At 41.8% G+C, this 24,536-nt stretch overlaps 4 protein-coding genes across 4 annotated transcripts in view; all 4 read left to right on the top strand.

Moving 5' to 3' along the window:
• Positions 1–3,320: 3,320 nt before the first annotated feature.
• Positions 3,321–7,177, top strand: LOC119728153 (monocarboxylate transporter 12-like). Its single transcript, XM_038200226.1, has 4 exons — positions 3,321–3,684; positions 4,326–4,469; positions 5,864–6,694; positions 6,935–7,177. The coding sequence occupies exons 1-4, from the start codon at positions 3,471–3,473 to the stop codon at positions 7,042–7,044; spliced, it is 1,299 nt and encodes a 432-aa protein (XP_038056154.1). The 5' UTR covers positions 3,321–3,470; the 3' UTR covers positions 7,045–7,177.
• Positions 7,178–9,312: 2,135 nt separating this feature from the next.
• On the top strand, positions 9,313–13,935 carry LOC119727899 (monocarboxylate transporter 11-like). The gene is made up of 5 exons (XM_038199977.1): positions 9,313–9,798; positions 10,992–11,135; positions 12,129–12,464; positions 12,599–12,964; positions 13,210–13,935. The coding sequence occupies exons 1-5, from the start codon at positions 9,480–9,482 to the stop codon at positions 13,317–13,319; spliced, it is 1,275 nt and encodes a 424-aa protein (XP_038055905.1). The 5' UTR covers positions 9,313–9,479; the 3' UTR covers positions 13,320–13,935.
• Positions 13,936–16,275: 2,340 nt separating this feature from the next.
• Positions 16,276–24,536, top strand: part of LOC119728151 (LARGE xylosyl- and glucuronyltransferase 1-like) — a 31,797-nt gene continuing 23,536 nt past the window's right edge. The window contains exon 1 of the mRNA XM_038200224.1: positions 16,276–16,395. The gene's annotated coding sequence lies outside the window, so the exon portion shown is untranslated. The remainder of the gene's footprint in view (positions 16,396–24,536) is intronic.
• LOC119728152 (monocarboxylate transporter 12-like) lies at positions 18,533–23,633 on the top strand. The gene is made up of 4 exons (XM_038200225.1): positions 18,533–19,113; positions 19,752–19,895; positions 22,297–23,127; positions 23,369–23,633. Exons 1-4 carry the CDS (start codon positions 18,795–18,797, stop codon positions 23,476–23,478), a joined length of 1,404 nt encoding a protein of 467 aa, XP_038056153.1. The 5' UTR covers positions 18,533–18,794; the 3' UTR covers positions 23,479–23,633.

Genomic DNA, 24,536 nt, shown 5'->3' with positions numbered 1-24,536 from the left:
ATTTGACGGTGTAACGTATTTTTCTGCAATTTTTGCATACGTCTCTTTCTTGATTGGCAAAGTTACCGCTTTTACAGCTCTTTCTGCTAGGTTGCTAAATATCTCGGGGCTAATTAGCCTCACTGTCATTGTAAATATCTTCACTTGGAAGAACGTCAAAATCAGCTTGCGCTGTAATGGCTTGGTTATCCGCCAGTACACTGGTCAGGTCAAACTCAGATTAGCTGGGTCGTATGCCACAGCTTCCTGGCTTAGTAGCTCGTCTACAAACTCTTTGTCGTATTGATCAATAGTCCACCTCAGTTTGAGGTCTCGGCTCATGAGCCGAGACCTCAAACTGGGGTGGACTACCAGCGGAGTTGCTGGGGCCGGCGTGCTTCGCACGTCCGGATAAGTCACGGGAATGAACCACTGATGCCAGCATCTCTTGCATGGCATTAACAGAAGTCGATAACTTCTGGATACCGTCGGCATTGGCCTGTAACCGAGCATCGATGTCCCGGCGAGAACTAGGCTTACCTTGGCCTGGTTGGGGTGATTTAATGTCGTCTTCGGACGAGTCAGTATTCATTATTGCAATGAACAAGGAGCTGAACTGTTCAGCTCTTTTCGCTATGCCTATCACACGAAGAAAAGAAAAGGGGTTTATATACCCATGCTACACTACCTCATTTGAATTACTATAGATTCATTGAATGTATTGTGTGATCCGCATGCCTGGCACCTGAAAGGAATGCATACCCTCTGAAGACTTGTACGAAGTGTTATGTAATAGAATTTAGATGTAGGACTACATCTTTATATATAAGAGAGAGTTTAACTCGGCCTCCGAGACGATGTTTGCTCATGAAAGGATCCGAGACCGCGGGCTCCCGCGGCGCCAAAATCGCTCCACGTCCGTGGAAAAATACGGAGGGTGTCTTCCGCCGGGTCGGACACTTCGGGTCGTCCTGATTTTCCCGTACGGACCGGCGATCCTTTTCGTCTATTTTTCGTGACTGCATTTTGCACAGGAATTTTCCGTCGTGTGCGCTTTCACGTTGACTGCCTGGCCGCCCCCTGTGCTGGCTTTTCTGCGAGTCTAGACTGTGCGAGGTCAGCGAGGTCAACGTAGGGGTTTTGTTTACGTGTTCTACTCGGCCGTTCTGCCAAAGCGTTCACCAAATTGTGGTATGGGGTGACCTTGGTAAAATATTTTTTCACCATGGTGCGTGGCCACCGAGTGCCCCTATTCTTTCATATGCTTCGCTTGCCGCCCCTGCGCCGAGTGCAACGAATACTCAGAAGGACTACACATTAAGTATGCCTTGCGCGGTCTGACCAATCGAAAGTCTACACTGCGTAGTATTTCCGGGCTATGCAAAACTGTCGATGGCAACGCGTACTGCGGCCTGCTCCACACCCTGGAAACGAGGTTGGGTCTACGTGCTCGCTATTTGCATGATTTGAAGCACAAGCATGTGAGTGACGTGTATAGTGCTCTGTTGCTTCCATCGTGTGTTAATACAGCTCCATGCTTCCACCAAGGCTGAGCGTTGTGAGTTCGCTGCCCGCCACATGTGTTGCGTTATAATTTCGGGGGCCTGTCTGGGATCAACGAAGGATCGATGCATTGCTTCAAACATCGCGATCTCAAACGCAGTCACACAAAAAATCAACGAAAATGTGTCCGATCCGGCGGAAGACACCCTCCACATTTTCCCACGGACGTGGAGCGATTTTGGCGTCGCGAAAGACCGCGGTCTCAGATCGTTTTCAGGAGCACACATTTCTCGGAGGCCGAGTAAAATTTGCTCTTATATAGATGGTTGACCCAAGTTGAATAACAGTTGACTCGCCAAGTTCCTCGCAGACAGTCTCGCAAATTGTAAGACGTTCAAGTTTACGTTTGTTGAAGAGTCCAATATACTGAAACTTAATTATGACCTTCTTAATCAGCCTTCGCCTGTGTACTACGGCAAGCCTTTCAAGTACGTTTTCTCACAAATGCCACTGCCTCACAAAATGCCAATTTAACAGACCAACGGGAACATTTACAGACTGTTGCCATGGTACATAATTATCATGGGCGTCAATCGGTGGGGGACGGGGAACCCCTCCACCCCCCCCCCCCCATTTTAAAGTGGTGGAGACTTTTTGGGTCCCCTCCCCCCCCCCCCCCCCCCCCCACTTTTCTTCCCCAAATAACAATTGTAGCTACTACATGTATAATGATTCTATTAGTACTCAGAATAGCTGATTCAATGACACCAAACTCGAAAATGATGTTTAAAAGATGATCTTTTGCTAAAAAAAAAATTGTTTTAGTGGTCAGAAATTGCCTCAGATCACACCACAGAAATTGCTTTTCTATAACTGCATGTCTTCTCAACTAAATCCCCCAATTACATTCATCTCCCCACATTTTCATCCCCAACTCTACGCCCTATCCGATCTATGATCGGGTAAATCAACGAGGTATGGATGCATTGCTTCAAATATTGTGATCTTTGAACTATGTTGGGTTGGAATAACGATGAGTGCATAAATAATAATATTGGCGGTTGTTGGCTGTTTGGCCTTGCTTATATTATGGTTGAACCATGCCAACTTGAATAAAATAGTTAAATCGACTTTTTCCTCGCAGGTCTCGCAAATTGTAAGAAGTTCAAGTTTACGTTTGTTGAAGAGTCCAATACTGTACCTTCATAATGACCTTCCTCCATGATTCAGACTATGTAATTTTATGGTAACACACTCAACATTTCTATTGCAAATGCCACCTTCACGTTTTATTCCATTATGATTTATTGTCAAAACAGTACAATCAGCCTTCGCCTGTGTACTATACGGTAAGTCTTTCAACTCAGTTTTCCCACATTAACAAACGCGACTGCCTCACAAAATGCAACAGACCAACGGGAAAATTTACAGACAGTTATACATGCCATGGTACATAATTATCATGGGCGCGGCGTCAATCGGTGGGGGACGGGGGACCCCCACCCCAACATTTAAAAGCGGGCACTGAATATCGTTTGGTTCCCTACCGCCACTTTTTCTTCCCCGAATAAAAATTGTAGCCTACAATAATATTCTTTTGCTCAGAACAGCTGATTCAATGACTCCAAACTCGAAAATGATGTTTAAAAGATGATCTTTTGTTTTACTATATCATACGTGGTCAGAAATTGCCTCAGATCGCGTCACCGTAAATTGCTTTTCTATAGCTACATGTCTTCTCAACTAAATCCCCCATTAACATTTAACTCCCCACACTTTCAACCCCAACACAAATACGCCCTACCCGATCTATGATCGGGTAAATCAGCTTGTGTATACATAATATTCACGTGATGGCGGTGTCACGTAACTGCGAGATGTGTTATGTATATATCATGTCCATGCCCACCCGGTACCCCTTCTAAAACCTTTGAGCAAGAAAGTCAACCACCGCGCACCCTGTTCCTAAACCAAAATAGTCCCGGACTATGAGCGGGGCGGTGAGCAACAGTCTGGAGGGGCCGGACGGCGGAAGGCCCGGCTGGGTCGCGGTCCTCGCGCTCTGGACCAACAACCTCATGGTGATCGGCATTACCAAAGGTCTCGGGATAATGCTGCCGATTTTGCAAATCCAACTGACCTCCCAAATGTGGATTCTCGGCTGGATAGCGTCACTGACGATCGCAACAAGTGGATTCGTAGGTAACACTGACAGTATTTTTCTAAACTGCAATTTAATTCAACTGTGTGTATTATATTTATGGCGTTGCGAAGAAGCGCATGCATGGCTGTTGTACTGTATTAAAATTGACTGAGCGTTTTCATGCGTATATCAATTACTCATCTGCATGACTGTAAGCCACTATTTAAATGTTATAATTGTTGGTTGTAATGCAACCCAGACTACATGTGAATATGATACTTTGAAAATATAATTATGATTTTAATTTTCTCCATGCATCGTTTCAAATGGGTCCCTTCAGCAATACCATTTTCATTTTATTTCACAGTCATTATTTTACAATTGAATTCACATAAATGTTGAAATTGTGTGAACTGATATACGTGCGGAAAGTAAACTGCAAGATTATTATTATTTCTTCGGTGATCTGGTCACAACATAATTTACTATTATGACAAGTTGATAATATTACTCTTAATTTACTACAGACATCATCATTGTGCCCAAAACGCAATATAGCCGAACAGAATTTTCACTGTATGGTATCCTACTTCATTGTTATCCTACTTATTATAATTGTTATCCAACTTCATTCGCATCTAGAAACAAGGATGTTCCATCCTTTGATCAACTCAAAATCAAATATTTTACGTCTCCACAGCTCCTTTCGGAGGATTAGTGAGCAGGCGCTTTGGGGCTGGTTACGCCATGATGACGTGTGGCGTGATGATGAGTGCAGCGGCCATTGCCGGATCGTTCGTCGAGAACTCTCTGCAACTGGCGTTGCTGTATACGTTACTGGCAGGTTGTATTCAAAAACATTGAAAAACAACGATTTCAACTTCATTGAATTTCAACATGAAATGTATCGGTTTTCCCGATTAATTTAACACTCGTAGCAAACAGATTCTATCGCAGAGATACTCCAGCTTCTTTCCAGTCATCATTGAGCTTATCAATCTAATGTTAATTAAAATGTTAAATAATATTTCCATCGAATTTGTTTAATATAGGTTTTCCCGGCCAATTTCCTAAAATGTTCAATCACTTCTGAAAATCGGTCAACCATTTTCGTCTGAAATTGAGAATCGCTCTGAACTCGCTCTGTTTAATTTTCGTATTTCGTCTTGAAAATTCATGATCCTGCATACCCCATTTTCAATTACGTCTTTGGCCGCTCATTTTCGCCGCTCATTTTCGCCATACTTTTTCGTGAAAGACAATTCAATTTCGTCGTCTGCAATTGCTGAACGTGCGATAGATGAATCGGTTCCGTCAATTTGCAGTCAATGTTATATAAATTTCATTCAAATTCATCTCATAATTGAAGGCCATCCTCCGTATTTTTACGTTTTCATCTGTTCATTTCTACATATTTACTTTATTTTTTGTGTGTCTGTTAGTCTCCTTGTGTAACGTAGGTCTTTCAACCTTAAATAAGCATTTTTTCATGTAACAAATATTATGCAAAACTGTAATCTTTTTCAATAATTATTTAGTACGTTGACAATTTTATGTGTCAACAACTGAAAGAAATAGGGTATACACAGTCAAATAAAATTGCGTATTTTCCATATCATGCAAGAAATAAGTAGGCCTATAATTATTTATTATGAAAAGCAAACTTCTTTCATTTTTCACATCTTCGAAAACAGTCATTCAAGTTCTTCTTCTTGTTCTTTGGATTGGTTGTTAAAACCTACAATTTATTGTCTTGCAATACACCTTGCCAAAAACGTCTGTGTGTGGTATACCAGCGTGCGCATTGTCTGATGAATTTGATCGAACATTTCTTGAAATCGATTGAACAAAGACGAATTCAATCCTTACATTATGTACATGGTCATCAGGTGACACGAATTTCATTGAAATTTGACATCGAATGGACAAATGTTCAAATTGATCAATTGGAAAGACCAACGACAAACGCGTTCCAGTCTTCAGGAGACGAAATTGAGGTTAACCGTTTATGAATTGGAATGAATTAAGTTTCAAAATGTGCACGAAAACCTATGTATAAAGCAATGTACATAATCGGGGTTACAATGAGACATTTGTATATGTGAGATATTAGTTTCTAGTTTTTGGCAATTAACGTAGATCAAGTAAAGGGCCCATGTCTTCACAACAGATGAGGAAAACTATAGACATTGCCAAAACTTGTCTTTGATGTATACTTTTTATATTATATCTTTGAAGGTACTGCCATAGGTATATCGAGTGTCGTTGCAAAGGAGGCTGTCGGACGCTGTTTTACCAAGAACTACGCCACAGCCAATGGCATCGCACGGACCGGCTTCTCCGTGGGACTGATCGTCTTCGCGCCCCTGATCCAGCTTTTCTTAGACACCTACGGCTGGAGAGGAACCATGTTACTAGTCGGAGCCATCACCATGCATTTTGTTGCGAGTGGCGCCGTTATGGTAGCAACGAGGCAGCCTGAGCTCGATCAGTCAAACGCATACCAAACGCTCCCCCAGACCGAACACACTAATTCGTCATCAGCACATGAGAGCACTCTCCGTTCTCACTGTGGTTCGCTGTGGAAGTTCGTCTCTAAGAACTTCGAGGTGGGACTACTTCTCAATTCGCACTACTGGTTGGTGGCCGTCATATCTTGCTGCACGATCTACGCGTACCTCATGTGGATTGTGTATTTCGTGTCCCAGGCGCAGTCCAACGGGTTCACTTTGGAGGAGGCGGGGTCTTTCGTGACCATCGCGGGCATTGCGAACCTGTTTGGTACAATCAGTCAGGGACTGATCACCGACCGCGGAGTGATGTCCTCGTGGACTCTGGTTGCCGTTTGCCTCGTTATGAGTTCCGTCTCGTACCTTGCCTCCTCTTTGCTGACTTCTTATTGGGCAATGATGACGTCAGCGGTGCTGATTTTGTTCATCGAGGGGGTCTTGTCCTGCCAGACGGATGTTCTCGTCAAGCAGGTTCTTGGTGTCGAGCTATTGGCGGGTGCTTTTGGCTGGATCGCGCTAAAGGTGACGCTATTATTAGTCGCTTTGGGATTTCTGCCTGGTACGTATAAGCCTAATAATCATATGAGTGTCGTTTCCTTACGCCACTTTCTTTACTGCATGGAGTAGTCTAGTATGTAGTTTCAACATACAAGTAATAATTATTAGGAAGTACTTTAATTCATGGTGTTACTTGTGTGGCATCACTGGCAATGTGCATCACACCATGCAGTACCATAAAAGATCAACAATGTCAAACCATTCTCCCGATTTCAATTTTACCTTCTGTCTCTGTTTTAAGGTTTGGTTTACGACTTGACCGGAAGTTACACAGCAGCCTTTCTACTGATAGGCAGCGTGCAGGCTGTACCACTGGTGCCTTTGCTGATGCTAAGATATTCTCAACGGTAGAACCTCGGAAAGTTTTTTACATTGGAGGGTTTCATAATTGACTGTGAGTCGATCGGAGTTGAAACAGAAGCATAAGGACATAATGTACATTGTATAAGTGTGTTTTGATCAATTAAAGATTAGTTGTACGCAATCCTGGCTTTATGCCTTTTCCTGGCTTTATGCCTTTTCCTGGCTGTATGCCTTTTCCTGGCATTATGCCTTTTGGTTTGTGTCTGGTGTTGTTGCGATTTCTATGGGTGTGCCAATCTTGCCATACCTCGTGTGAACAACATTCATCCGATTATGATAATGCAGCATGGCAGTGGCGCACCCAGGATGGCTTGGGGGGGGGGGGGGGAACTATTTTGACGTTGGTGGCGCCACTTACACCCCTATTATACTACTCGAAAATAAGCAACTTTATCACCAAGGTCCAATCGTGGGCAACCTCGTCCCCAGGGTGTCGAGCAGTACGTGCCCACCACTACCTGCTCTCTCACCCTGGTATTGGATCATTTGCATGTGCAAGATTTTTGAACACGTATGCAAATGAGGAATAGTCTGGCGCCTACACGTGCGTTACATTAGCGTTTGTTTTTTTATGCGGTGTCTGGGGTAAAAACAACATCAATTCGTCGCGCCGTAAGTCATGAAAACACAATTTTTTTAAGTTAAGATGTTACGATCTGGCCCGCCAATTTACATTTCAGATTAATAAAAGTAAACTGATAAGGAAAGGAGTATTTTTGAGAAGGCGTGGATGTTTTAATTACAAAAGAGAGTTTCCTATCCAGGGCTTATTATTGGAAACAAGGTTGGAAATAAAGTAGGCGCTGGGGACGAGATTGAAAAGTGGGACTTAAAGAAAAAAAATACAAATAGAAAAAAAATAAAAATTGACAACCTTTTGGGGGGTGGAGGCTCAAGCCCCCGAGGCCTCCCCCCTTGGGTGCGACACTGCAGCATGGGACCAACATACAAGAATTGCACTTGAAAGAATACACCGAAAACAATATCGTCAAAAGTCGTGATTAATCCAAAGCCTTCTTAGGAAATATTGTCCCCCTCCAACCTTCAAGGACTGGAATGCATTATCATCACTTGCAATCTCATCTTCATCATTGAATGTATTGTATTTTCAATCTGGCCTTAGCAAGTACAGTACAAGCTTAAACAGTAGGCCCTATATAATTTCGTCTAGAAGATCCTATTGCTGCCAAGCGCATTGCACGTTTGCGCTACGGTGCAGGCGACGTTTGTCTGCCATATATGAAAATACACCATGCCCATAACAAATCGTTCATTTATATATCCCGGTGGTAAATCATCATCGATAGATTACTAGGATGTTGAGTGTTTCCGTACTCTTGCCTGTATTTGTTTTGAAAAAAAGTGTATGAAACAAGCCGTTGCTGATTTGAAGATAATACATGTTTGCGAAATAGCCCGAATGCCTATCGGTCGCGTATAAAACTTTGAGGCATCTTGATCTTCAATTTCTCTTAACTTTCGTAACCTTTTAAAAAGCCTCCCTTTTGGACTCGAACTCGAGGGATTTCTTGGGGGGGGGAGACGGGGCCCTCACTCTCTCCGAAGCCATCGCCCCAAAATGGGGCACTGGTTTTATTTTAAATCCAGTATGCACAAAATTCATTCAAACCATGATCCACAATTACGAGGGAAACATCTGCATCCAGACGCCTAGCCATCTGTTACCTTCACAGCCTTTAAATCATACTAATTATCTATTCGGTTATTAATGTTAATTAACTCGATGTAGACCTACATGCATCAACATCACGGGGGAAAATATAATCAACATTTTTCGTAGTCTGGTTCCCAGGCCAAAAGATTCTAACTATTCCTGATGAATCTTAGGGTAGCAGACCAGTAAATAAACTTCCATAGACCCCAATGATAATGCTCCCACTTCGGAAATTTGGGAAACATACCTACAACTCTCCAAGGTGTTCAAGACACACATCAAATTAAAGCTTATTTCATCATCTTTCATTTTCTTTTCAATTTTTGGGGAGTCAACTGATGACTTTTAGGAGAAATTTCCATCCAAAGATGATCACCCCTAAAAATAGTCCTGAAGCCCATCGCCATTTTGAAAAACGATGGCTACACTCCAATGCAAAATAGAGCGCTTTGAAGGTCCCAATTTATCCAAATTACACACAACTGCAAGCTCCCAGTCCTGTGCACGGCTTCCACCCATATTTTTTACAAACCCTCAAGTTCATGGCCCACAGTGCTCTCAAATACTGAAGATTTTGAGGGCATGCAAATCGTGTTCTGGCCGGCGTAGGCAATTTGGGGCCTATTTACTGGTCTGCAACCTTATTGAATCTCCCATGGCAATTTAGATGTAGTACTATCTCACTCATAAGTTATTTCCATACATAATATTCACGTGATGGCGGTGTCACGTAACTGCGAGATGTGTTATGTATATATCACATCCATGCCCACCCGGTACCCCTTCTAAAACCTTTGAACAAGAAAGTCAACCACCATGCACCCTGTTGCTACACCAAAATAGTCCCCGGACTATGAGCGGGGCGGTGAGCAAAAGTCTGGAGGGGCCGGACGGCGGAAGGCCCGGCTGGGTAGCGGTCCTCGCACTCTGGACCAGAAACCTCATGGAGATCGGCATTACCAAAGGTCTCGGGATAATGCTGCCGACTTTGCAAATCCAACTGACCTCCCAAATGTGGATTCTCGGCTGGATAGCGTCACTGACATCCGCAACAGGTGGATTCGTAGGTAACACTGATAATATTTTTCTAAACTGCAATGTAATTCAACTGTGTGTATTATATTTATGGCGTTGCGAAGAAGCGCATGCATGGCTGTTGTACTGTATTAAAATTGACTGAGCGTTTTCATGCGTATATCAATTACTCATCTGCATGACTGTAAGCTACTATTTATATGTAATAATTGTTGGTTGTAATGCAAACCCAGACTACATTTGAATATGATACTTTAAAAATATAATTCAATCAATCAATCAATCTTGTTTATTTCATAACTTCATAATAAAAAACATATAGATTACGTAACTTAATAGATAAACAAAACATAAAAGTAAATGACAAAGATAAGTAACAAAGATAAATGAAAAGCAGAGAAGTTATAAGGAAGTTGTAAGAAGTCCAAGGACTTATGAAACACTCACTTTTAAACCCCCTCCACCCCCCCCCGAGAGAAAATCCCAAGTGTTCCCGTTACACCCAACTACCCCACCCCAACCTAAGATGTTCCATTAGCTTAATAAAGACAATAATGTATGTATAAAACAATGTACAATGTAAACACTGTGAGAGTGGTACAGTAGTAATAAACAAAATAAACAAAATCAATTTCCTTGCAAGTAGTTTCTAGGTGATGTTTTGAAAACAGTTAAAGACTTCGCTTCAGAAATGAAAGATGGCAATCCGTTCCAGAGTTTGCAGCCTTGATAGCGAATGCTGTGTTGGAGAGCTGTGGTTTTACATTTAACTTGAGTGTATTTATGTTTCGACGACCGAGTATTATAATTATAATTATGATTTTAATTTTCTCCATGCATCGGTTTTAAATGGGTCCCTTCAGCAATACCATTTTCATTTTATTTCACAGTCATTATTTTAAAATTAAATACACATAAATGTTGAAATTGTGTGAATTGATATACGTGCGGAGAGTAAACTGCACGATCATTATTATTTCTTCGGTGGTCTGGTCACAACATAATTGACTATTATGACAAGTTGATTATATTACTCTTAATTTACTACAGACATCATCATTGAGCCCAAAACCCAATACAAATGTATAGCAAAACATAATTTTCACTGTATGGTATCCTACTTCATTGTTATCCTACTTCATTGTTATCCAACTTCATTCGCATCTAGAAACAAGGATGTTCCATCTTTGATCAACTCAAAATCAAATATTTTACTTCTCCACAGCTCCTTTCGGAGGATTAGTGAGCAGGCGCTTTGGGGCTGGTTACGTCATGCTGACGTGTGGCGTTATGATGGGTGCAGCGGCCATTGCCGGATCGTTCGTCGAGAACTCTCTGCAACTGGCGTTGCTGTACACGTTACTGGCAGGTTGTATTCAAAAACATTGAAAAACAACGATTTCAACTTTATTGAATTTCCGCATGAAATGTATCGGTTTTCCCGATTAATTTAACACTCGTAGCAAACAGATTCTATCGTAGAGATACTCCAGCTTCTTTCCAGTCATCATTGAGCTTATCAATCTAATGTTAACTAAAATGTTAAATAATATTTCCATCGAATTTGTTTAATATAGGTTTTCCCGGCCAATTTCCTAAAATGTTCCATCACTTCTGAAAATCGGTCAATCATGTTCGTCTGAAATTGAGAATCGCTCTGAACACGCGTTTCATTTTCGCTCAATTTTGTCTAGAAAATTCATGATCCTGCATACATCATTTTCAATTTCGTCTTTGGTCGCTCATTTTCGCCATACTTTTTCGTGAAAGACAATTCAATTTGAATCAATTCCGTCATTTTGCAATCAATGTTATATAAATTTCATTCAAATTCATCTCATAATTGTAGGCCATCTTCCGTATTTTTACGTGTTCATTTCTACATATTTACTTTATTTTTTTTGTGTCTGTTAGTCTCCTTGTGTAACATAGGTCTTTAAACCTTAAATATGCATTTTTCATGTAACAATTATTATGCAAAATTGTAATCTTTTTCAATATTTATTTAGTTCCTTGACAATTTTATGCGTCAACAACTGAAAGAAATAGGGTATACACAGGCAAATGAAATTGCGTATTTTCCATTTCACGCAAGAAATAAGTAGGCCTATAATTATTTATTATGGAAAGCAAACTAATTTTCAAAATTAAGTTTCAAAATGTGCAAGAAAACCTATGAAAAAAGCAATGTACATAATCGGGTTACAATGAGACATTTGTATATGTGAGATATTAGTTGCTTGTTTTTGGCAATTAACGTAGATCAAGTAGGGGACCCATGTCTTCACAACAGATGAGGAAAACTATACACGTTGCTAAAACTTGTCTTTGATGTATACTTTTTTATATTATTTCTTTGAAGGTACTGCCAAAGGTATATCTAATGTCGTTGCAAAGGAGGCTGTCGGACGCTGTTTTACCAAGAACTACGCCACAGCCAATGGCATCGCACGGACCGGCTCCTCCGTGAGACTGATCGTCTTCGCGCCCCTGGTCCAGCTTTTCTTAGACACCTACGGCTGGAGAGGAACCATGTTACTAGTGGGAGCCCTCATCATGCATTCTGTTGCGAGTGGCGCCGTTATGGTAGCAACGAGGCAGCCTGAGCTCGATCAGTCAAACGCATACCAAACGCTCCCCCAGACCGAACACACTAATTCGTCATCAGCACATGAGAGCACTCTCCATTCTCACTGTGGTTCGCTGTGGAAGTTCGTCTCTAAGAACTTCGACGCGGGACTACTTCTCAATTCGCGCTACTGGTTGGTGGCCGTCATATCTTGCTGCACGATCTACGCGTACCTCATGTGGATTGTGTATTTCGTGTCCCAGGCGCAGTCCAACGGATTCACTTTGGAGGAGGCGGGGTCTTTCCTTTCGTGACCATCGCGGGCATTGCGAACCTGTTTGGTAAAATCAGTCAGGGACCGATCACCGACCGCGGAGTGATGTCCTCGTGGACTCTGGTTGCCGTTTGCCTCGCTATGAGTTCCGTCTCGTACCTTGCCTCCTCTTTGCTGACTTCTTATTGGCCAATGATGACGTCAGCGGTGCTGATTTTGTTCAGTGACGGGGTCTTGTCCTGCCAGATGGATGTTCTCATCAAGCAGGTTCTTGGTGTCGAGCTATTGGCGGGTGCTTTTGGCTGGATCGGGCTAAAGGTGACGCTATTACTAGTCACTTTGGGATTTCTGCCTGGTACGTATAAGCCTAATAAATGAGTGTCGTTTCCTTACGCCAGTTTCTTCACTGCATGGAGTAGTCTAGTATGTAGTTTCAATATACAAGTAATAATTATAAGGAAGTACTTTAATTCATGGTGTTACTTGTGTGGCATCACTGGCAATGTGCATCACACCATGCAATAGCATAAAAGATCAACAATGTCAAACCATTCTACGAGACTTCCCGATTTCAATTTTACCTTCTGTCTCTGTTTTAAGGTTTGGTTTACGACTTGACCGGAAGTTACACAGCAGCCTTTCTACTGATAGGCAGCGTGCAGGCTGTACCACTGGTGCCTTTGCTGATGCTAAGATATTCTCAACGGTAGAACCTCGGACAGGTTTTTGCGTTGGAGGGTTTCATAATTGACTGTGAGTCAATCGGAGTTGAAACAGAAGCATAAGGACATAATGTACATTGAACAAGTGTGCTTTGATCAATTAAAGATTAGTTGCACGCAATCCTGGCTTTATGCCTTTTCCTGGCTTTATGCCTTTTCCTGGCTTTATGCCTTTTGGTTTGTGTCTGGTGTTGTTGCGATTTCTATGGGTGTGGCAATCTTGCCATATCTCGTGTGAACAACATTCATCCGAGTATGATAATGCAGCGTGGCAGTGGCGCACCCAGGATATGGCTTTTGGAGGGGGGGGGGGCTCACAATATTTTGTTCAACATTTTTAGAAGGTAAAGTTTTGTCAAACAATTTTGCCCACAATTTTTGGCCGCAGAAAAAAATTGGGGTTTTGTTTTTGGGGGCGGACTATTTTGACGTTGGTGGCGCCACTTACACCCCTATTATACTACTCGAAAATATAGGCCACATTATCACCAAGGTCCAATCGTGGCAAACCTCGTCCCCGGGGTGTCGAGCAGTACGCGCCCACCACTACCTGCTCTCTCACCCTGGTATTGGATTATTTGCATGTGCAAGTTTTTTTAACACGTATGCAAATTAGGAATAGTCTGGCGCCTACTTGGGGGGGGGGGGGGACGGGGCCCTCACTCTTGTCGAAGCCCCAAAATGGGACACTGTTTTTTTGAAAATCCTGTATGCACAAAATTCATTCAAACGAAGATCCACAATTACGAGGGAAACATCTGCAGCCAGACGCCTAGCCAGCTGTCACCTTCACAGCCTTTAAATCATACTAATTATCTATTTGGTTATTAGTTTTAATTAGCTCGATGTAGACCTACATGCATCAACATCACCAGGGAAAAAATAACTAGAGGTTCGCGTTTGTTGTTACAAACGCAGAGTGGTCGGGTAGACAACTATTTTATGAAACACTGTCCAGTTAACGGGAACATGTAATAGGATTTATATGACTTAAATACATTTAAAACAGCTTTCTTGCCATGTAACTATGAAGTTTCCACCTTCTTGGTAGCAGTAAAAGAGAGAAATTTCAACATTTTAAGTTTCAAAGTTTTTATGCTAATAAAAATTTCCATATTCATGAGCCAAAGCGTGATGTCATTCAAGGCAGAATCGTAGTGTCTCCATAGCTTTGTGTATACAAATGTATATCAAAGTTTTCTTCATTTTCTTGGAGTAAATTCCACTTTTTATTATTTATCATGTAAAACAGCTTATTTGGACAATCGTAGTGGCAAATATTTCTTCAAAAAAATTGTTTGTGGGTAATTTTGAAGGACTAATTTTTGTACTGTTCATAACGCACCTTTGGCAAGGAGTACCTTGTGTGACAAAAGCAAAATAGCGCCCTCTTGTATATTGATGAAAGGATTTACTAATAATTTAAAAACTACCACTTTCTTGTCACTTCCAATGAAAACAAGTATTAATATCTTGTATGTAGTAATGTGCATGAAAACAAGATGAGCTGAATTTCCACTGCATGTTTCCTTTAGGTTTTATGAATATTTTTATGTAAGAATACCTGCTCTCTCACCCTGGTATTGGATCATTTGCATGAGCAAGATTTTTGAACACGTATGCAAATGAGAAATAGTCTGGTGCCTACACGTGCGTTACATTAGCGTTTGTTTTTGTATGCGGTGTCTGGGGTAAAAACAACATCAATTCGTCGCGCTGTAAGTCATGAAAACACTTCTTCTTCTTTTAAGTTAAAATGGTATTTTCTGGCCCGCCAATTTGCAGTATAACATTTCAGGTTAATAAAAGCAAACTTGAAAGGAAAGGAGTATTTTTGAGAAGGCGTGGATGTTTTAATTACAATGATCATGTAAACACGTAATGCACGTTGGATATAACAACACCAATTACACGGTAAAAATCCATTACTAGCAAAATGCGGTATCGAATCAGGATATGGGGGGAAAGTTTCCTATCCAGAGCTCACTATTGGAAACGAGGTTGGAAATAAAGTAAGCACTGCGGACGAGGTTGATTAGTGGGACTAAAAGAAAAAAAATTACAAATAGAAAAACAACCTGCAAATTGCACGTGAAAGAATACACCGAAAACAATATCGTCAAAGGTCGCGATTAATCCTAAGCCTTCTTAGGAAATATTGTCCCCCTCCAACCTTCAAGGACTGAAATGCATTATCACGGCAATCTCATCCTCATCATTGTATTGTAGTTTTAATCTGGCCTTAGCAAGTACAGTACAAGCTTAAACAGTAGGCCCTATATAATTACGTCTAAAAGATCCTATTGCTGCCAAGCGCATCGCACGTTTGCGCGACGGTGCAGGCGACGTTTGTCTGCCATATATGAAAATGCACCATGCCCATAACAAATCATTCATCTATATATCCCGGTGGTAGATCATCATCGATAGATTACTAGGATGATGAGTGTTTCCGTAAGTTTGCCTGTATTTGTTTTGAAAAAAAGTGGATGAAACAAGCCGTTGCTGATTTGAAGATAATACATGTTTGCGAAATAGCCCGAATGCCTATCGGTCGCGTAAAAAGTTTGAGGCATCTTGATCTTCGCAAAAAAGGCAGCACTTTCTGATTAGCATATTCAGGAGGGAATATTGACTCTACACATTTTTATGTTTTATATTGTCCTGGCCACGTGGTAAACACACCCGGGGGTAGTATGGACCATAGTACCTCCTTCAGAGGGGGTGTCAGTCTTGTGATCCTACTGGAGGGGTTGAAAATTGGCGGGAAAACCCTGTGTGCTTGTGCACATTTACATAGGCTTGTGTACAAATGCACTATATACATTGGGATTATTTCGATCACCCCTGTGACCAAAATGGAATGTCAAATGGGGTTATGTCTGTGGTTTTAACGGCTGTTTGGGGCCTGAGAGATACTCCAGACATGCCAGAGGTAAATCAGGGGTGAATGGGCTGGTTGTGAGGGTCGGGTGGCTCAAATTACATTTTGTAGAAACCACATTCCATACAGTCATTGGATAGTAAACATTAAAGGTGCGCGCTCCAGCAACTGTTAAAGAGGGTGAGTATGCTTCTAAAGCAAGAAAAACCTACAAACTAAGCCTAAATGTGAAAATCAAAATTTGACAAAGTTCGACACGTTTCTATACATGTGGAAGTGTGGCCTATGTTTACGGAGGTAGTCCAGTAAATTGGCCACATTTATGGGGCTAGCCCTAGGCCTACTGAGCGCTAGTTGCAGGCCTATTCAGCGACATGTGTATCAATACATGCAGCCTCAATAGCGAATATCAGGAAATACTAACCACCTATTGTCGAATGCCATTGAAATATGATCTTGGAAACCTCTAGTCAAAAACGTGCCGGAGTCACGTCACGGCCGGATGCACACACAAACAACTCTCACTGTAAGAGCCAGAGGCTTAGCAAGGTCATTTTTTTTATTGGGGGACGAAAGTTCGCAGGGTGAGCCAATCTCGACTAAATTTGACAGAATTTTCGGGGGAAAAAAACGAGTTTGACAGAAAATTTAGCCGAATGAATTTTTCAGCGGATTTCTCGCTGATTTTCTGTAAAATTGGTGATCTGACAGAAAAATATGGCAGATTTGGAAAAAAAATAGGCTTATAGCTGATTAATGTTGAAAAAGAGCTTCAGTTTTTTGTTTTTTTTTCCTGACGTGTATTAGTACACAGTAAAGTAATTTAGACCATTGCAAGACAGGCTAGACATGTGCAAATTAAAAAAAAAATCAAATTAAACTTTTTTTGAAGGAAATTTTATGATTCTTGTTTTGGTTATAAAATAAGGACATTTTTATAACATTTGCATTTGAGTATGAATATTTATAATGTATTTCGTGTAGTAATAAAAGGTGATTTAGCACATTTTTGTTAAATCTAGCAGATTTTTTTTTAAGCGGGGGGGGGGGGGCACGGACATCCGCTGGGTGGGGGGAGTTGTTACGCCACTGGCCAGAGCAGCAAAGGCTGTATTGGTACGAAGCAGAACTAGAGTCAAAAAGGCTCAGACATAATAGAAAAAACGGAATGTGTGAACGTCTCTGGTCAAACGCTGGTCAAAATGTCATCGCAAAACTTCTGGATCCTGGCTCTCTGCTTGCGTTATGAATGTGACCGGCTATTGGTTACCAGCGAAGCAACCAACCCCCAGTAGGCTGGTTCCAAATAGTCGACTAGCGTAGTCAACCACCGTTGACTAGACAGAGTTCGGGTCAACTATAGTCCTTGCGCGAACTTGGCCTCAGTGTGCGTGTGCAACTAGCCTTGACCAAGGCGTTGCGGGCTTATCGATTCGCCGATAAAAAAAAAAATCGCCGATAACAAAATCCCTAATCAACTTGGCAAGGCATAATTGCGTGCACATATCGATGCCCGTACGCTGCTAGTGAGAAAGTAACTTGTACCATACAGCAAGGCTATGCTTGTACATGTACAATGTACATGTACGTACGCACGTACATCACACACGTACTCGTACAACAGCCATGCACACACAGTACATGTACATGTACATGTACAAGTACATGTACATGCATGAGCTAGTCCGCGTAAATGTCCACTCAAATGGATTCATTACACGAGCCGAAAAACTCGAATTAATGTCAAATTGTTGAAAAAGTGACGAACATTTCGCTCTCGCTAAAATGACATGGAAGACGCCATGATGACTAATGCATTATGCATGCCGCGCGACGTCACAATATTCTTGTGAAGCTTACGATTGGTCAGCTTAAAAATGAATTAATCATACTATTGGGAAGGTTGTTTCATGTGATTGGTCCAAGACGAACCTACATAATCATCATGGCATACCCGCATACCTGAAGCCCGCCCATTTTTTTCCAAAACTGGACGAAAAAGTAAAGAAAGACATTAAACCCGGAAGTTGCAGACCCAACAAGGCGGTCGTTCGACAGGCCACGCGGCGCGTATATCCCCCACACGTACGTACGTACACCCACACGCAGAACATAGTAGGCCTACATTTACTGTCTTATTACACCATGCGTACAGTCCGTACTCACGTGTGTGTGCTTGCTGGTTGTGTTAGTACCGAACCGTTCGTACGGACAAGGGTCGGTGGTACACGCACGGACAAGGGTCGGTGATCCACGCACGTAACCGCGTTGATTGTGGGTGCTAGGGCCCGATTATCTCCCTTCGACAAAAAGCCGAGAGACCGCATTGAACAAGGCTAGTGTGCAACCGGCCTTGACAGCCGCGTTTAAGCACGGATTCAATTACTTCAATGGAATTTGACAATGGGTGGTTTGCATTTTCTGGTGTTCGCTATTTATTGAGGCTGCATACGGTGTACACGTACATGTCGCTTATTGAATCTCCCATGGCAATTTAGATGTAGGACTATCTCACCCATAAGTTATTTCCATACATAATATTCACGTGATGGCGGTGTCACATAACTGCGAGATGTGTTATGTATATATCATGTCCATGCCCACCCGGTACCCCTTCTAAAACCTTTGAGCAAGAAAGGCAACCACCGCGCACACTGTTCCTTCACCAAAATAGTCCCCGAACTATGAGCGGGGCGGTGAGCAACAGTCTGGAGGGGCCGGACGGCGGAAGACCCGGCTGGGTAGCGGTCCTCGCGCTCTGGACCAGAAACCTCATGGTGACCGGCATTACCAAAGGTCTCGGGATAATGCTGCCGACTTTGCAAATCCAACTGACCTCCCAAATGTGGATTATCGGCTGGATAGCGTCACTGACAACCGCAACAAGTGGATTAGTAGGTAACACTGACAGTATTTTTCTAAACTGCAATTTAATTCAACTGTGTGTATTATATTTATGGCGTTGCGAAGAAGCGCATGCATGGCTGTTGTAATGTATTAAAATTGACTGAGCGTTTTCATGCGTATATCAATTACTCATCTGCATGACTGTAAGCCACTTTTTAAATGTAATAATCGTTGGTTGTAAACCAACCCAGACTACATGTGAATATGATACTTTAAAAATATAATTATGATTTTAATTTTCTCCATGCATCAGTTTCAAATGGGTCCCTTCAGCAATACCATTTTCATTCTATTTTACAGTCATTATTTTAAAATTAAATACACATAAAATGTTGAAATTGTGTGAACTGATATACGTGCGGAGAGTAAACTGCACGATCATTATTATTTCTTCGGTTGTCTGGTCACAACATAATTTACTATTATGACAAGTTGATAATATTACTTTTAATTTACTACAGACATCATCATTGTGCCCAAAACGCAATATAGCCAAACATAATTTTCACTGTATGGTATCCTACTTAACTGTTATCCCACTTAATTGTTATCCAACTCCATTTGCATCTAGAAACAAGAATGTTCCATCCTTTGATCAACTCAAAATCAAATATTGTACGTCTCCACAGCTCCTTTCGGAGGATTAGTGAGCAGGCGCTTTGGGGCTGGTTACGTCATGATGACGTGTGGCGTGATGATGAGTGCAGCGGTCATTGCCGGATCGTTCGTCGAGAACTCTCTGCAACTGGCGTTGCTGTACACGTTACTGGCAGGTTGTATTCAAAAACATTGAAAAACAACGATTTCAACTTCATTGAATTTCCACATGAAATGTATTGGTTTTCCCGATTAATTTAACACTCGTAGCAAACAGATTCTATCGCAGAGATACTCCAGCTTCTTTCCAGTCATCATTGATCTTATCAATCTAATGTTAATTAAAATGTTAAATAATATGTCCATCGTATTTGTTTAATGTAGGTTTTCCCGGCCAATTTCCTGAAATGTTCAATAACTTCTGAAAATCGGTCAATCATTTTCGTCTGAAATTGAGAATCGCTCTGAACGCGCTTTGTTTAATTTTCGTATTTCGTCTTGAAAATTCATGATCCTGCATACATCATTTTTAATTTCGTCTTTGGTCGCTCATTTTCGCCATACTTTTTTCGTGAAAGACAATTTAATTTCGTCGTCTGCAATTGCTGAACGTGCGATAGGTGAATCAATTCCGTCATTTTGCAATCAATGTTATATAAATTTCATTCAAATTCATCTCATAATTGTAGGCCATCCTCCGTATTTTTACGTTTTCATCTGTTCATTTCTACATATTTACTTTTTTATGCCCCGCGGCGAAGCCGAAGGGGCATACTGTTTCCGCCTTGTCCTTCCGTGGGTGGGTGGGTGTGTGGGTGGGTGGGTGGGTGTGTGTGTGGGTGTGTGTGTCCGGACAAATCTTGTCAGCGCGATAACTTGAGAAATACTTAACATATGAACTTCAAATTTGGTTTGTGGATTGTCCTTGGTAATCCTAAGAAGCCTTTTGCATTTGGGGCCGAAAGGTCAAGGGTCAAGGTCACAGTGGCTGAAACAATAGAAACTTTGTCAGCGCGATAACTTGAGAAATACTTTACATTTGAACTTCAAATTTGGTTTGTGGATTGTCCTTGGCAATTCTAAGAAGCCTTTTGCATTTGGGGCCGAAAGGTAAAGGGTCAAGGTCACAGTGACTAAAACAAAAGAAATTTTGTCAGCGCGATAACTTGAGAAATACTTTACATATGAACTTCAAATTTGGTTTGTGTATTGTTCTTGGTAATCCTAAGAAGCCTATTGCATTTGGGGCCGAAAGGTCAAGGGTCAAGGTCACAGTGGCTGAAACAATAGAAATTTTGTCAGCGCGATAACTGGAGATATACTTTACATATGAACTTCAAATTTGGTTTGTGGATTGTCCTTGGCAATCCTAAGAAGCCTTTTGCATTTGGGGCCAAAAGGTCAAGGGTCAAGGTCACAGTGGCAAAAACAAAAGAAATTTTGTCAGCGTGATAACTTGAGATATACTTTACATATGAACTTCAAATTTGGTTTGTGGATTGTCCTTGGCAATCCTAAGGAGCCTATTGCATTGGGGGGTCGAAGGTCAAGGGTCAAGGTCACAGTGGCTAAAACAATAGAAATCTTGTATTTATTCTGAGATCATAGGGATTAGGGATTAATTCATATAAAACCTACAGAAGACACTAATGCTGTCAATGAACGTTCCATTTGACCAAGGTACATGTAAGTTGATGTTAGAGTGGTGTTATGTCATGGAAACAGTCACGGTTGCGGGGCATTTGTGTTTGTAAACACACCTGACTTGTTTGTGTCTGTTATTCTCCGTGTAACGTTGGTCTTTAAACCTAAATAATCATTTTTCATGTAACAATTACTATGCAAAATTGTAATCTTTTTCAATATTTGTTTAGTTCGTAGACAATTTTATGCGTCAACAACTGAAAGAAATAGGGTATACACAGGCAAATGAAATTGCGTATTTTCCATTTCACCCAAGAAATAAGTAGGCCTATTATTATTTATTATGAAAAGCAAACTGCATTCATATTTTCACATCTTCGGAAACAGTCATTCAGTTCTTCTTCTTGTTCTTTGGATTGGTTGTTAAACCTACAATTTATTGTCTTGCAATACACTATGCCAAATACGTCTGTGTATGGTATACCAGCGTGCGCATTGTCTGATGAATTTGATCGAACATTTCTTGAAATCGATTGAACAAAGACGAATTCAATCCTTACATTATGTACATGGTCATCAGGTGAGACAAATTCCATTGAAATTTGACATCGAATAGATTAATGTTCAAATTGATCAATTGGAAAGACCAACGACAAACGCGTTCCAGTCTTTTGGAGACGAAATTGAAGTTAACCGTTTATGAATTGGAATGAATTCAGTTTCTAAATGTGCAGGAAAACCTATGTATAAAGCAATGTACATATATCGGGGTTACAATAAGACATTTGTATATGTGAGATATTAGTTTCTAGTTAGTTTTACAATTAACGTAGATCAAGTAGGGGACCCATGTCTTCACAACAGATGAGGAAAACTACACACATTGCCAAAACTTGTCTTTGATGTATACTTTTTTATATTATATCTTTGAAGGTACTGCCATAGGTATATCTAATGTCGTTGCAAAGGAGGCTGTCGGACGTTGTTTTACCAAGAACTACGCCACAGCCAATGGCATCGCACGGACCGGCTTCTCCGTGGGACTGATCGTCTTCGCGCCCCTGGTCCAGCTTTTCTTAGACACCTACGGCTGGAGAGGAACCATGTTACTAGTCGGAGCCATCACCATGCATTTTGTTGCGAGTGGCGCCGTTATGGTAGCAACGAGGCAGCCTGAGCTCGATCAGTCAAACGCATACCAAACGCTCCCCCAGACCGAACACACTAATTCGTCATCAGCACATGAGAGCACTCTCCGTTCTCACTGTGGTTCGCTGAGGAAGTTCGTCTCTAAGAACTTCGAGGTGGAACTACTTATCAATGCGCGCTACTGGTTGTTGGCCGTCATATCTTGCTGCACGATCTACGCGTACCTCATGTGGATTGTGTATTTCGTGTCCCAGGCGCAGTCCAACGGGTTCACTTTGGAGGAGGCGGGGTCTTTCGTGACCATCGCAGGCATTGCGAACCTGTTTGGTAAAATCAGTCAGGGACTGATCACCGACCGCGGAGTGATGTCCTCGTGGACTCTGGTTGCCGTTTGCCTCGTTATGAGTTCCGTCTCGTACCTTGCCTCCTCTTTGCTGACTTCTTATTGGCCAATGATGACGTCAGCGGTGCTGATTTTGTTCAGTGATGGGGTCTTGTCCTGCCAGACGGATGTTCTCGTCAAGCAGGTTCTTGGTGTCGAGCTATTGGCGGGTGCTTTTGGCTGGATCGCGCTAAAGGTGACGCTATTATTAGTGGCTTTGGGATTTCTGCCTGGTACGTATAAGCCTAATAAATGAGTGTCGTTTCCTTACGCGACTTTCTTCACTGCAGTAGTCTAGTATGTAGTTTCAACGTACAAGCAATAATTATTAGGAAGTACTTTAATTCATGGTGTTACTTGTGTGGCATCACTGGCAATGTGCATCACACCATGCAATAGCATAAAAGATCAACAATGTCAAACCATTCTACGAGACTTTCCGATTTCAATTTTACCTTCTGTCTCTGTTTTAAGGTTTGGTTTACGACTTGACCGGAAGTTACACAGCAGCCTTTCTACTGATAGGCAGCGTGCAGGCTGTACCACTGGTGCCTTTGCTGATGCTAAGATATTCTCAACGGTAGAACCTCGGAAAGTTTTTTTGCATCGGAGGGTTTCAAAATTACTTTTATAACACCTCACCCACAGATAATTCTGTGTCTTGATTGGCCGAGAGCGAGTCACATGTTACTTTCTAATTTTGCTATCTTTCTGTGCACGGCCAAAAGTACTATGCGCATAGCAACCAAAGTACTATACCATTAGCAACCAAAGTACTATTTCCACGGCGCGGTATTTGTGTGCAAAGCATGCTGGTGTGCGCGTTGCGCGTTGTGCGTAGCGCGTATTATTCCAAAGAGAGCGCGCCGCAGACTTTGGTTCAAACATTTCGTGAAGGGGTAGTTTTTAAGAGAGAAATACATTTTCCACCAATTTTGTATTGAAATTGAAGTTTATTTCAACTGTGTTCAGATTTAAATAATGTAAAATATTACAATCAAGCAGAATCTGTGGGTGAAGTGTTATAAAACAAATACATGTATTGAATGCTTTATCTCGTGGTGAAGTAAAACTAGCCTCCCTCAGTGATCCATGGACCATTCTATTTTCCCTCGGCTTCGCCTCGGGAAAATAGAATGGTACATGGATCACCTCGGGAGACTAGTTTTACTACACCACTCGAAGCATTGAATATTTGTATAATATAACTGACATACAGATCCTAGTCATTTGATTGGTGGAACTCACATCACATGACATTCGTTATCGCTCCCATTCACGCCGCGGCTCAAAAAGTACTATCCGCCCATGGGGAATGGGAAATACTATAGACCGCTTGCAGACGCGTTCGATAATTGACGCGCTAAGGAGAGCGACGCCATGTTATGGGACAAAATGTGCGTGAATTGATATACGCCTGTCCCACAACATGGCGTCGCGCGCCTTCGCGCGTCGATTATCGAACGCGTCTGCAAGCGGTCTATTCAACAGTTAGGATCATGACGCGGTATTTGTGTGCAAAATGAATGTTGGTGTGCGCGTTCAGCGTTGCGCGTAGCGCGTATTGTTCCAAAGCGCCAGCGCTATAGCGTTAGGTTCAAACATTTTCGTGAAGGGTGATTTGGAAGAGAGAAATAGATTT

This window comes from Patiria miniata, unplaced genomic scaffold (assembly GCF_015706575.1).
Source record: "Patiria miniata isolate m_02_andy unplaced genomic scaffold, ASM1570657v1 HiC_scaffold_20, whole genome shotgun sequence".
Lineage (NCBI taxonomy): Eukaryota > Metazoa > Echinodermata > Asteroidea > Valvatida > Asterinidae > Patiria > Patiria miniata.
The sequence above is the reverse complement of the archived record's forward strand: the minus strand, read 5'-3'. Positions and strand labels throughout refer to the sequence as shown.